At 30.8% G+C, this 13,616-nt stretch overlaps 1 protein-coding gene across 6 annotated transcripts in view; it reads left to right on the forward strand.

The window, feature by feature from the left end:
• Positions 1–13,616, forward strand: part of LOC132922631 (broad-complex core protein isoforms 1/2/3/4/5-like) — a 77,742-nt gene that overhangs the window by 26,924 nt on the left and 37,202 nt on the right. The window contains exon 1 of one of the 6 annotated variants that reach the window (XM_060986242.1): positions 11,295–11,912. The exons of 3 other annotated variants lie outside the window; for them this stretch is intronic. In XM_060986242.1, coding sequence (XP_060842225.1) covers positions 11,867–11,912 — 46 coding nt within the window. In that variant the 5' untranslated portion in view covers positions 11,295–11,866. Of the gene's footprint in view, positions 1–11,294; positions 11,913–13,616 lie in introns of those variants that run through there. 2 more of the 6 variants (XM_060986243.1, XM_060986248.1) reach the window with 2 other exon arrangements.

Below are 13,616 nucleotides of genomic sequence, written 5' to 3' on the forward strand. Positions count from 1 at the left end.
TTATTTTCCCCTATATTTCTTATAAATTGTAATTAATTCGGTGAGGTGTCTTGAAAAATAAACGTATTGGGCGCATAGGTGACTAGTTACAAAAATTAGGATAATTAGGTCTTAGGCAGTTAGACACCTACCAAATTGTACAATATTAAAATCATAATAATATTGTAAGTTGTATATTATTAGAAATTTAGATATCAAGTCCATACACACGATTTTTTGCGTGCAATTTGTTGTGCGACAAGTGCTGTGCTGGCGAGCGGACGATCGGTAGGCAGTGGCGTGCGGTGTTTTGTCCAGGAATGTGGGAGACTGACTGCACCTATAATAGGTATACTATTTGCCTTAAACAAGAGTTTATGGACGCCTGTCAAAATAAATGATAAAAAAAACCCCGACAGGTTGCGGCTATAGAATAAATGTAATATACTTACTGTAATGTATACCAATGTGGTTAATATTAGTGTTATTATTAAATTAGATGCGTATTAGGAACTTGGGTCGGGTAAAACCGGTAGCAGGTGCGATCGTACGAGTCTTGGACATACGCGGTACTCCACAATTACAGTGAAATTTCAACAGTCTAAAGTCGTAAAAGGGGTTTAGTAGTTTAGTGTTTAACTGACCTTTGACCTGATCGGCTGGCCACCAGTTGGGTTAGGTAAGTTGGGTCAAGATATATTTTATACTACTGAATGTTGCACTTTTACAGTGCACCACAGCATTACAGTCGTCATTACATTTGAGGCAAAACGTTTCGAAAAACTTCTCCCTTATTATCAGCCGAGTGCTACAGCATTTATCATTTTAATTATTATTATAAATATTTTTTTTCTTCATTTCGTCACGTTCCACTGCCGTGTACAACTGTTATTTTGAAAACAATATTATTATATTAGTGAGCTCTAATAATATCAAAAGATTCACTCAAAACCGATTTTCTGATTTTTCTTTGTACATTTTAAACTGTATATTGTGTCAATTACAATATTCAACGATATTAACCGATTAATGGTGGTGTCGGAGATATTATATTGTAACATGCCGGACAATAAAAAATGTCACCTTTTTCGCTATTTATATTTTTATTTAAGTAACCCGCCGGTGTACATTTACATTACACCCGGGTCAGGGAGTTTGTTCAAAGAAATTAATTTACTTTGAAATGTCGACACTTTCGGTGTATAAAAAAAAATTGCTAGATATTTTATTAAAATGTAAAGTTTGAAAACACCAGCCAATTTTTTGTTGATGCCTCGGGTGTTCATTGATAACGGCATGGTTGGCAATTTTGGCATGGAATATTACGAATATCTATAATAATATACATTATAAACATAATTTTGTAGTATATATTTTGAATATTTATAACATCTGAAAATCTGTTCATTTTTGTTTTAGACATAACATTATTTGTAATGGTTTTTGGAGCCATTTTCTTCAATCTACTATAGTTAAAGGACAAAATAAATATCTAAATTAAATACCCATGGTAAATTGGTCTATAAAAACTATCTGTAAATACAAACGTTTTCTCGTCCACTCTACCGTGGCGACTCAACTACTATTAAATTTAAAATTTTGTTTACGCGTTATATTTACTTATCTACTTTTAGATAAATAATTTAATCTTATAAAAATTCTCTTTTTAATTATTACATTTATTTATTACAGTTCACACTTTTTTTAATTAAGTCTCGGCTGTAATAATTAATGGATTAAAAAAAAATTAAATGATTTCTATAGTTATGAGTTTATAATGAATATAATACAAATTTTACATGTATAAGTATAAGTAAGTAGCAGGACTTAATAAAATTGAAAATTTTAACTTAATAAATGTAACACATTTAAGTCGTTTTATCGTATTATAATAATCGGATTCAACTCTGCTAATTATATAATTATATCACATGCAAATAAATTTGAAAGAAAAAGATGAAGCAAATAAAAGGTATTGACTTGTATGGTCTCTATTATTATTATTTTAATTATTGTTAAATATACGTTATAATCAAATGTGATGTTTTTCAATACGATAGACAGTTACTTTTTAAGATAAAATTTTGAACATAATTGTTGATAGGAAAGCAAATCGTTTTAAACAAAAAATCGGCCCGAAAATAACATCATTTTTTGTCAGTTCCAAAGAAAGGTTTTATGTTTATTATTATTATTTTATTTTGTTGTGTATAGTGTATATACATAGTATATACTCGGTGTATGTGTATTTTTCCCTTAACAGTTTGCGTCGCTGTTTACACACGGACCTGTGCTTTTTAATCGTAAATATTTTTTTCCCTGTTTGAAATGCGCGTACGCACAGAGGGACAGCCAATGTATATTATATAAAATATATGCCGGGGAAAGGATGTCGGTAATATTTGGGCAAACATCGCGGGCATGCGGCATTCATTTACATCCTCTCCGGCGGTTTTTTATTGCCAGTATTGATTTTATTTCCCGCATGACTAATCAGAATTAGAAGGATAAATTGAACTCCTCCCTCAATGCAATGTTACAAATCCCTTGAGTTAAACTGCGAATTTAAAGTTTCGATCCGGCACACATCCCTTCGTTCTGCCAGCCACTCGTACCAACCGATTTAGTTTTAAAAAATATTCATAATACGACCACCGCGGCCGCCGAGCCGTTGCGTATATTATTGCCTCGATTATTGCGTTGTAATATTATTTTTATGTACGAACCGAACTAAAAAATGTATTTTTCTTTCTTGAACGTTTACAGTATTATTTATTTTTTTTTTACTAAAAGACGGTAGGTACGCAGTAGTATTTGGGGACATTGTCGTCGGAATCCCGATTTCCGGGTGTTTTGACCTTTCGCGAAATGCCAAAGCCAAAGCGATGAATAATTCGCTTTTAACCTTTTTTTTCTTCTTCCTATTTGTATATAGTTGTGGAAGTCATTCAGAAGACATGAAAATATATGCCAATCAAATCCAGGTTGTGTTTTATACACCAATTATTTTATTTAAATTTGTATACATTCGTACGTATGACACTGTGTACAATATAATATATGTATATCACGATATACACTTTATCGTAAAACGGATGAAAATAATAATACGATCTTATCGAATAGTACACAAATCCCAATAAAATATGATGTGAATACGATCTGCGTGTGCATAATATTATTATAATAACCTTTACTGATATTATATTTTACACTTTGGGTCTCATTTTTCAAGAAGGTTGATTACAGTTTTCACGTGTCGTTCCTCGTAAGCAGATTTGTATATTATATGTATATATATTATATTAGTCATAATTTAATACTGCTCGAGACAACGTGTGCGGAGGGGGCTTTAACCCTTATATCCCCCCGGGCTCGTATATATACTATATATAGTCACACAATATGTCGGTGACATTATAACAAGAGGAGGGTCGTCTGTTGGTCTCTCGCTTATTTATACATATATATACGAAAATCCCGAGTCATCGAATATAAATGCGTGTGTAATATGTATATATGACCTATTATAAAAGTGAAGGATTGGTATGGTAATAATATTGATCGTCGTTATACATTTGGAAAAGAGAAAGATGTCGTTTCGATTCCGCGCGGTCGTGTACAAAACCCATATAAATAATTCCAACTGTGCCAAAACGTTTAATTACACAAAATTACTAATTAGATATATTATTACAATATGATATATTTTAAAATGCATCTAATTAGGTATATTATTATAAATATATTTTCACATTGCTTTAAAAAAAATTATTTTGTTTTTAATATCTCACCGACATACAGAACGCGTTGACAGGAGTTTATATTTGATATTGTATAGATGTGAGTAATATGTGAGATAGTATGTGTGTATCCAGTAAAAACGTTATATATATATTACCATAATCTATGACGAAAACCCCGATATTTGGCTATATAGCAGACCAAATGTTTTAAGTTAAATTGTGGGTTTAATTATTGATATTATTATTATCATCATAACCCTCGTTTACTTAAAATAATACATTATAATTATATGATGGTTAATCCAGATCGAATGCATTAAAATATCATGTATATTATTGAATAAAAATCGATGATTAAAAGTTGTGTGTTATTATTATATTTGAATCGCGATGGAAAAAACATGGCCGGTGATTTTCAAGCACTAGTTTTTAATTATCGAATTCGCTTTCTCACGCACACGTTCACAATTGTAAAGGACTAATCGTTATTGGCAACCTTTCAGAAAACCTGCCGCAAAGCCTTTCAAAAACGCATGCACACTCCACATTCGCGCACACAACATAATAATATACAAAACCAAACAAAAATGGCCGCACATTACTTCGGTGTGTAACAGCTAGTGCTGCAAGTGCGCGCGGGCCGCCGCTGCCGTTTGTATAAACCGCGAAATAATTTTTGAATGTATACGGAGGATTTTAATAACGAACAAGGTGTAACGGGAGACCATTTTAGATTTTAATGCGATTATCCCTATGGCAACACAGCCGACGATATTCGCTCTGCATGAAACTTTTAATGCTGCGTAAAAGGGTGGTGGCCTAGGCGGGGGAGGCGGCGGTGGTGGCACCGCGGTGGAGGTGGATGAACGACGGTATACTGTGTAATAATATATATAGCACAGTGGCGCGGTGGCGGTGAGTATAATATATACAATATACATAGGCTCCTCCGGTTTGATTTCCATCCCTGCGCGCGCTTTCGGCAATTCTCTCAAAAATATACCTATAATAATTCCCGTAGTGTATCGGAAGAAGGAGTGGCCGTGCCCGCCACAGCCGTCACCGACTTTTCATCTCACGCCGCGCCGAAAATACGTAAATATGTATATAATTCACGAACAACGCGCAGCGCTTGTACCATATATTGTTATATCTAAGTAAGTAACCAGCGTGTACTCGGGTCCGCTCGTTCAAGTGTGTATATGGTAATTGTTTAGTTGCACAGATCGGACGGGCTGTGCATACCTACGTCGGCAATGCGAAGAGGGGTTGAAGAGCTAGGATGCCCTCAGTTTTTAATCCCGGATTTCGACGACGAAAACCTAAAATAAATACTTAGCAACTTCCAATACTTACGGTTTCAAACCCATCGAAAATAATAAGCGACCACCACCGTTATAAATCACTATATTATACATGTATACACATATTGATCGATAAATCATTCTGCAAACGCTTATAGAAAATAAAAAATTTCGATTTCACTTCTAGCCATAATCATGTACTTACATATAGTTGAAAACGAGTTTGTTGATTTGTTTTATTTATATTTTGTTAACTTTAAACGCGAAGACTTTGGCTATGTAGTTTTAACTGTATTATAGGTATATGCTGTGGAGTGAGTGATACTTTTTAACTTTTACAATACTTTAAACCTTTAGTAAGTTCATATATCAAACTTTATGAAAATGTATGCATTTAATTACGATCTAACTGAGAAACTAAGTATAATTCCCAAAAATTATGTTACGTATTTGTGACTTTGTACTATTATTATTTTTATATAATTTGGCCCTCGTACCGCGGTTAAGATTTTTTTCGTATTATAACTGTGAATATAAATACTATATTTTCGACCATTTTTATACTACATACATTCATATATTCAATAGTTAATTTATTTGGTTGAACCATGAACACTGTTTTTGATTCAGAAAATTGTTTAAACAACTTCGCGTTCTAATAGGTATTATATCTATTATTATTTTATCGATTTCCGTACAAAAATATACCACTGTGCATATATAGTTGCATATACGAGCAATTCCTAAATAGTTGTTAATTTGTATCTTATATTATTACATTTTTTATATTTTACGATGATTATCTGACCTTGGATAAAGCATGCTTTGTGATTCAGTCGGTATCAATGCGAATCGCAGGGATTCCATCTGTATTATAAGCCCGTTCGCCCTTTGCTCCCCAAATAAATCATATGACTTGAAAAATACTATATTTATATACAATCGTGACACATTCACACAGCGACCGTTTCCGATAAGTTTCGCCGTCGTTTTGCCCTGAAAAACTTTATCTGAACCAACACCACAGCGAATATAGTTTTAGTAAGATTTAAATATACACGGTAGTAAAAGAGCATACCTGTGAGTCGTTGGACATTGAATAGTATTTGTGTACGTATACTGTATGGTTATAAAAATTGTTTCACTTCTCTGCCGTTGACCGTTGCATAATATATTTGATACGTTTTCATTTTAAATAATATGCGCCGCTATTCGTGGAATGTATTCTGTCCAATGTACACGTATTCTAAAAATATAACAACGTACCTATTCTTACTCGATGAAAAATTAAATTATTTACATACCCGCGTTTTAACGAATACCAGTAGTAATATTTCACGATCATGCACACATTCCGTTGATTATTATTTATTGATATGGATTATTTTCTTCTAATTATTTGCCGCTCGCTACTTGTTAAACGAGACCAGTAAAACATATTTTGGATTTACCTTGGTCTTGGTGTTCTCTCTTCGATACTTATTACTTTTATTTTTGTTGTTAAATTAGTGTATTGTATAATCACTATTAGTTATACTTTTTTTTTATTGAACAAAACATAATATTTACAATCTGTATTTACAAGTTATACAATAAGTAAATGTGATGATGATTGATTATAGTTATACTTATACCTACAATGTTACAATCGTTTTAACTAAATATTCGATCGATTCCATGATCAACGTTTTTACTTTTTTCTCTCTCACAAACAAGTTCTATAACGTGTGGATTGCGTGAAGAGATTTGTAGATGATGTTTAAAAATAATATTCAAAAACGAAATCTCTTAAAAAATTCGAAAATAAATTTAAACTTGTTTATAAAATGACTAGTCCATGTATATCAATTTTAAAAAAAATAAATATTTACAACATTTGTGAGTGTAATTCAATTTTACGGATGGATAATAGTAGTTCTGTTTGGCATTTGTTCAAATTATGTTTGACAAATGAAATATCGGTAAGACCTATTTAAAATTATTCAATTTCTATTTACAGATTAACGAGTTTTTATTAAGTACATTGCATTCTATTTTCTCATTTATTCAAAGACAAACAAGTTTTCATGTACAATTTTTTTTTACACTAATAGTGTATTGTCTTTTAAACTAATTCATTTTCATAAAATTCGATTTCACCGTGAAATAAATGGCACTTATTATTTATAAATTGTTACAACTTCGTACAGACTATGTAATAATTGTAATACATAGGTAACATAGATGTTATAGAGTAATTTAATATCAAGTTCCGCCATACAGAATAAAACAAATAATAAAATATTTAGGTACCTATGTTTAAAATTTTAATGTATTGTGTTGTACTTTTATAGAAAAAGTTATTTCGATAAAATTTAATTTCCAACAATTATTGTTTGTTGATTTTTTTGCATTAATTTCCTGTTAAAATGTTTAAATTTTCTTAAAAACAATACATTTTATTTTTACGGTTTCTAATAGAAAAAAAAGTCGAGAATATCGTGTATTGAAAATTAAGAATATAATAAAATATAATATGCTGTCATATTGGAAAATTTCAGTTTTTAATAATTTACACTATTACATCAAATATTGTATTGGAAGTTATTACAACAGAATTTTATACAGTTATCGTAATACGACGTTACAATGTTCCGCGTTGTATTTACCATCATTTCATCAACACTCCCGGGCTTTAACTGCATGCATAACCACAAGTTAATGCTACAAATAATTTGAACAATTAATTTGTGTTATATATGTGTATTATTATATTATATTCATATGCATAATTTTATGTAGATGATATGGTGGCAATTTGTTCTACGAAAACAATTATAAAGAGAAGACTGTTAAGCTCGCCTAAAGTTATGTTTTTTCGAGAAAACTATAAATCGTGAGACGATTTCCCGTGCGAGTAGTTTATACATACCGAACGTAATAGAGATTTTGCGGAATTTTACTTAATTTATTCTTAAGAGCGTTTTGCCATATTTTTAAACCGTCGACGATGCGCTATTTATTAATATATCAGACAGACTTATGAACCACGTTTAAGATTATACACGTAACGCTTGTAAAATCACTATAAGCAGTATAAGCAGTGTGTTTTTGCGTTATTGGGTTTGTGGTTTTTTTGAATTAACAAACACGTTTTATCTTATTAAATTTCATAAAATTTCAATACCAAATTCAACAATTTTATTGTTATAATGTTATATAATCTATAATTTGTGATATTATGTTACATTCAGTACAATAATACACATAATAACATAGTATTAATGGTTTATTTTCTGGTTAATAATAAATTGTGTTCGACTTTACCATTAATTCGTAAAACTAATAATTAATCAATATAGATTAAAATTTAAACATATTAATCATAATATTCATAATATTACACTAACGGTCAATATAATAGATATTGGACGACAGTGAAAAATGAAAAATAACATTTTATTGTGTAGAAATAATAGAATTATTTTTCAGAAATTACAATAGAAACCACACAAATTAAACGATTAATAAAATAGTGTGAGATTATCATAATTTATACGATTAATAATTATAATATAATGGCAATCATATTACGGACACGTTTACTCACTTTTATTTGGTAACCTAGGATTGAAAATTAGTCGGAAATTAAAAAGTAAAATTCCCGAAGAGCTTTATGCGTTTTTGAGCGGTTTTTAAAAATTGTCACATAATATTATTATTATTAAAATACGTGTAGTAGTATACTAATGTACATCATAATTTTAATATTCGTTTGGCGCAAATGGGTAATAAAAGGGTTCGGATATACCTTTTGTAAAAGGGTCGTCTCTACGTTAGGAATGGTCTGTGTCGAACAGGAGTCTTTTTTGTCACCTGGGTTGCTGTTTCACCACAAAGCAAACATTTGTGAACGTTATAAAAGCAAGTTGTTGTTAACCACAGCATTTAAGTTACACGATTTTCTCTGAAGAACGGTAAACAATATATTATACAATAATACATATTATATAATAATTTATTATAGTATACAATGTGTTCAGGCGCCTTATATCAGTATCTATTTCTAAATATTCTTTAGCTCAGGGATCTTAAAATACGGGTTGTTATGATAACAGAGGGATGGCCTTAGAGTATACCCAAATACACATTTCCAGCAAATTTCACACTTATCCCGAAATCATAAAATATCACTGAATATGGGTGTTAAACTTGAAAATATCGAATTATTTTCAAATTTAAAATAGTTGTTCCTCATCAATCTTAGGTTTAGGATTGTGATCGATGGATCAAAATTACTAAAGGCATAGAAAACCTTAACCATACACGATGAAAAATAGTTATTTAGAAAAAATAAAATGGTATTGCTAACTAAAAGAGTGAAAGAGTTAAAACTTAAAAATGACAAATTTCCACAAAAATATGTGATTCAGATTATTCAGAAACTTCTAATTATCATAGAAAACCACATTTCAATCTATGGTTGAATGGCTAAGATATATATATATAATGGTACATAACATATAAGACGGGTCACACCCTATATGTATACGATGTATTTATAATACGCTGGAGTGCTAGGTAAGTTCACAGAAAAGTATCGCTCAATTATATTAATTAACTTTTATTCATATAATTTTAGTGGGTCTAATATTGGCAATGACAAAAAAAAAAAAATCATAGGAAAATACTTGAAAACAATAATTTTTTTAATAAATTGTTAAACGTAAACAATATAACACTAATATCATTTACCATTAAAATATACTAAAATTATGCCCAAGTCTTATTGATTTTAATCACAAAAACTTTCTTACTTTTTATAAAAATATTAATTTATTTAAATTATAATCAAAGGTTAGGTATACGGGCTATAAACTGGGGGCTACTTGTTTGGATACGAAACTAAATAATTGTATACACTATTATATATAGTATTTTATTTACACGTCAACAGTCGTGTTCTGTGCCACGACATTTTCATAATAACAGCCTCGAGCAGTACAGTTTCTTATCTAATACGGTTTATTCTACAATGTAGAATCTACATTATTATGAATAATTTAAATTTACCAAGATTTCTCAGTTTTATTTTTTTTGGCATTGTGTTTTTCAACATATATAATAATACCGTCTCGAAATTTGTCAAGCCTAAATTTGTTCACTAGTCAGTAGTCGCTTAAAATATTTAATATATACATATTATAAATATTTTTCTATATTATTATTATTATTATTATTATTATTATTATTATCGTGGACCTCACGACTATAGCGCACGTCATGTAAAAAAGGTTAATAATAATAATAAATTTAATATATTATAATTATTTATTTTATTAATTAAAGTTTAAAACTTAGGAGGCAGAGACTACAGTTAAAGTTTAATATGATGTATACATTATGGTCCGTGTTGTTCGTAGTGATAAAAAAGGTTGGGAAACACTGGTTATAGTGGTTTTGGATATTTTTTTTTACAACTGTTTACATAAAAAAGTATTATTAGTAGTTCTATATATTAATTTGTGAAACTCAAAATTTAATTTTACTCAATAATCCAAGACACACTGTTTCTTCGTTTAGTAATTTATGTATAAATAAAACATCTATAATAAGCAGTCCCTCCGAAATGACCAAGGTGAAAGGTGTTATAGTAGGTACATCTCTTTTCAATAACAGATGTAATAATATTAGTAGATCTGATAAATTTAGTTTGAAAGCCATTTTACGTATATAATAACGATGATATGTTGTTATTTTAAATATATCTACAAGAACTGCCGTAACTGGATGCGCGTATGTATACAAAAGGAATTTATAAGATTTAAAAAAAAAAAGGAAATATCAATGGAGGGGAGGGTGAGATACGTACGGCGGACGTATAATACACGCATCGAAATATGTCGGGCAGCGGGGTGCAACGACGAGAAATTTGCGAAAAAACCAAATGCACGGAACAATAGTATATATTATATTATAGTAAGAGAGTCGGAGAGAGAAGAAAAATATAATCTCCCGACCGTGGTTAAGTCGGGTCCTCTCGCGCTCGGGAGTCTGCGTCCGTGAATGTATATATAAATAAATATAAGTATAGTCTTATGTGTGCGTATTCGTGTACATGTGTGCGCGCTTCGGTTATATTATATTATTATTGGGAGTGAGACCGACCGACCGGCTGGCCGCCCGGGGAGGAGTGGCGCGCGCGCGATCTGCGAGAGGAACTGGTTCAAGATTCGTTGCACCGACGAAAAAAAAATAAACACCGTCTACATGACAGTTTGCGTTTCGATGCAACGCAAGTACAACCAGTTCGCAAATATTACTATTACTATTACTATTATTATTATTATTCTTTTCGGTCAGCTCTTCGCACGCGCGCGCGAGTGTGTGCATGTTGTTTGTGTGCAGTGCGCGCTCGATCGCGTATGTGTCTATATATTGTGTGTACCCATTAATAGTCGTAGATAGTAATAGGTACGTCGTGGTCGATAATATTACCTATCTCAAATTTTAATAAGCGATATTATTAAATGCTTTATTTTATTATTAGTTGTCGTTTTTACAAGTGCCCACAGTGCGTCTCCTGGTAAGGATTTCTGTTTTCGGTATACTCACACCGTGTGCGTTCCGTCCGCCCAGCGATTTTCGTATTTCTTTTTTTATTTTATTTTTTATTTCATTTTTTAACCGCTGGCCAATTATCGAAAACCGCGGCGGTGGTTGCGGTGGCCCACGATTTTCGGTGACAACCTTAGTCGTACGACCAACCGACGCGTGTCGTAAAGCGTACCTTCGACCGACAGACAGACAGACCGACCGACCACCACCACGGCGGCGGCAGTCGCGTGTCCCCGTGCCATGACCTGCCAGTTTCCGGTCCGGCCTCAACTACTACCGTTGCAGGGTAAGCTAAACCATGATTTCATGTTAATATTTTTTATACGGGATTTAGATCGATTTTTATTTAGCTTTATCGTATCATAATTCCTCGTATAGGTAGATTGGCTCTAAATAGCGATCTTTTATATGCTTATAAATATCTAATGCGACGCGTGTGACTAATCCACTATTCTATTATTATGCGAAATCCCTTTTTTAAACTTGATGACTTGTGTGTTGCGATATTTTAAAACGAACGAATTAACAACAATTATTGTGACTAAATACCCCACACCGACAACGTACTGTAGGAGTAGGACGTCGACGCTATTTATTTGTCACCGTATATAGGTAGGCCATATTATTATTATATTATTATATATATACATTTTATAAACGTGATCCTCTCTATGATAAAAAATTAAAATATAAATTAAACACGAGTTATACAAATTCTTAAACTATACAATATTATTATTACGTACTAGTTTTATTTTTTGTATGACGTGCATTTATTATATTTTTTTTCTCGTGAAATTTTAGTGTACATCTCTGTGAATACCGTATAAACGACATCGCCATCGCTATTATGTGCATTACAATCATTATATTATGTCGATAAGGATTTCTTAGCGCGTTATTTACAAAATATATTCTCACAGTCGGTAATATGTAAGCTAAACCTGTGTACAATCGATAAAAAAAAATAATTAAAACCTCTGCATTTCTAAAAAAATATTGTAAACCTAATAATATTGTTTTGACTATAATAGTGAACCTTATAAAAAAAATTTTCTAATACATTAAAATAAAATACACCATTATGCCATTCAATATACAATCAAACAATTGTTAGTGAATACATACTTACTTAAATGCATATTTTTATCGAGATTTGAAATGATTGTATGCTCTTATTGTCATATCGATTGCAAATATACGATAACATAAGCAACATACAAATCCTACCTACGTCATATTTGTATGCAGTAGTTTTTGTGACGTATTTTTTTTATTTTGTATCTATACAATTTTATTTTATTTTTGAAATTTTTGTTGCTATTGATTTACATCGAAAATAGTAGTAAAACAAGTTAGACTAGTCGAAAGAACGGTACTCTAAGTAGCTCGTGAGCTAAGAAGTAAATTCAATCTTCGGATCGCTGTTATAAATAATTTTGTAGATTTATTTATTTTTTTTATTCAAAAATAGATAATCTTTGGCATTGAGTTACATGTTTTTTTTTATAGTATTTTTGTATTTTTAATAGATTTATTTTTGTGTAACTGATTTGACATAATATTGAAAATGTTGATAATTTCATTCTCGAAAAAATGTTTTCACCATTTAATAAATGATAATCATTAATTATTTATCACTTGTAATAATTTGGAATTTAAATAAATTAGTGATACCTTAAAATACACGAATAATATTACAATGTCGTATTTTTATTTCTGTTGTAAACCCGCGCATTGTGATACCTGTAAACCGATTTTCCATATAAAGGTTTATACTATACCAACTATAACCCCGTATAAATCATACGGGTCACTGAAATCGAGGGTTGAGTAATATAGAGCAATGAAAGTTCTATAAAAAAATAAATACATTGCACACAATAATGTTTAAAATAAAGATTAAAAAAAAAACAAAGTCGTGCTTTTGTACAAAATGTCTTTTGTTAGCTTTAAATTTTAAAATACCTCTAAATACATTTATAATGAT

This window comes from Rhopalosiphum padi, chromosome 2 (assembly GCF_020882245.1).
Source record: "Rhopalosiphum padi isolate XX-2018 chromosome 2, ASM2088224v1, whole genome shotgun sequence".
NCBI lineage: Eukaryota > Metazoa > Arthropoda > Insecta > Hemiptera > Aphididae > Rhopalosiphum > Rhopalosiphum padi.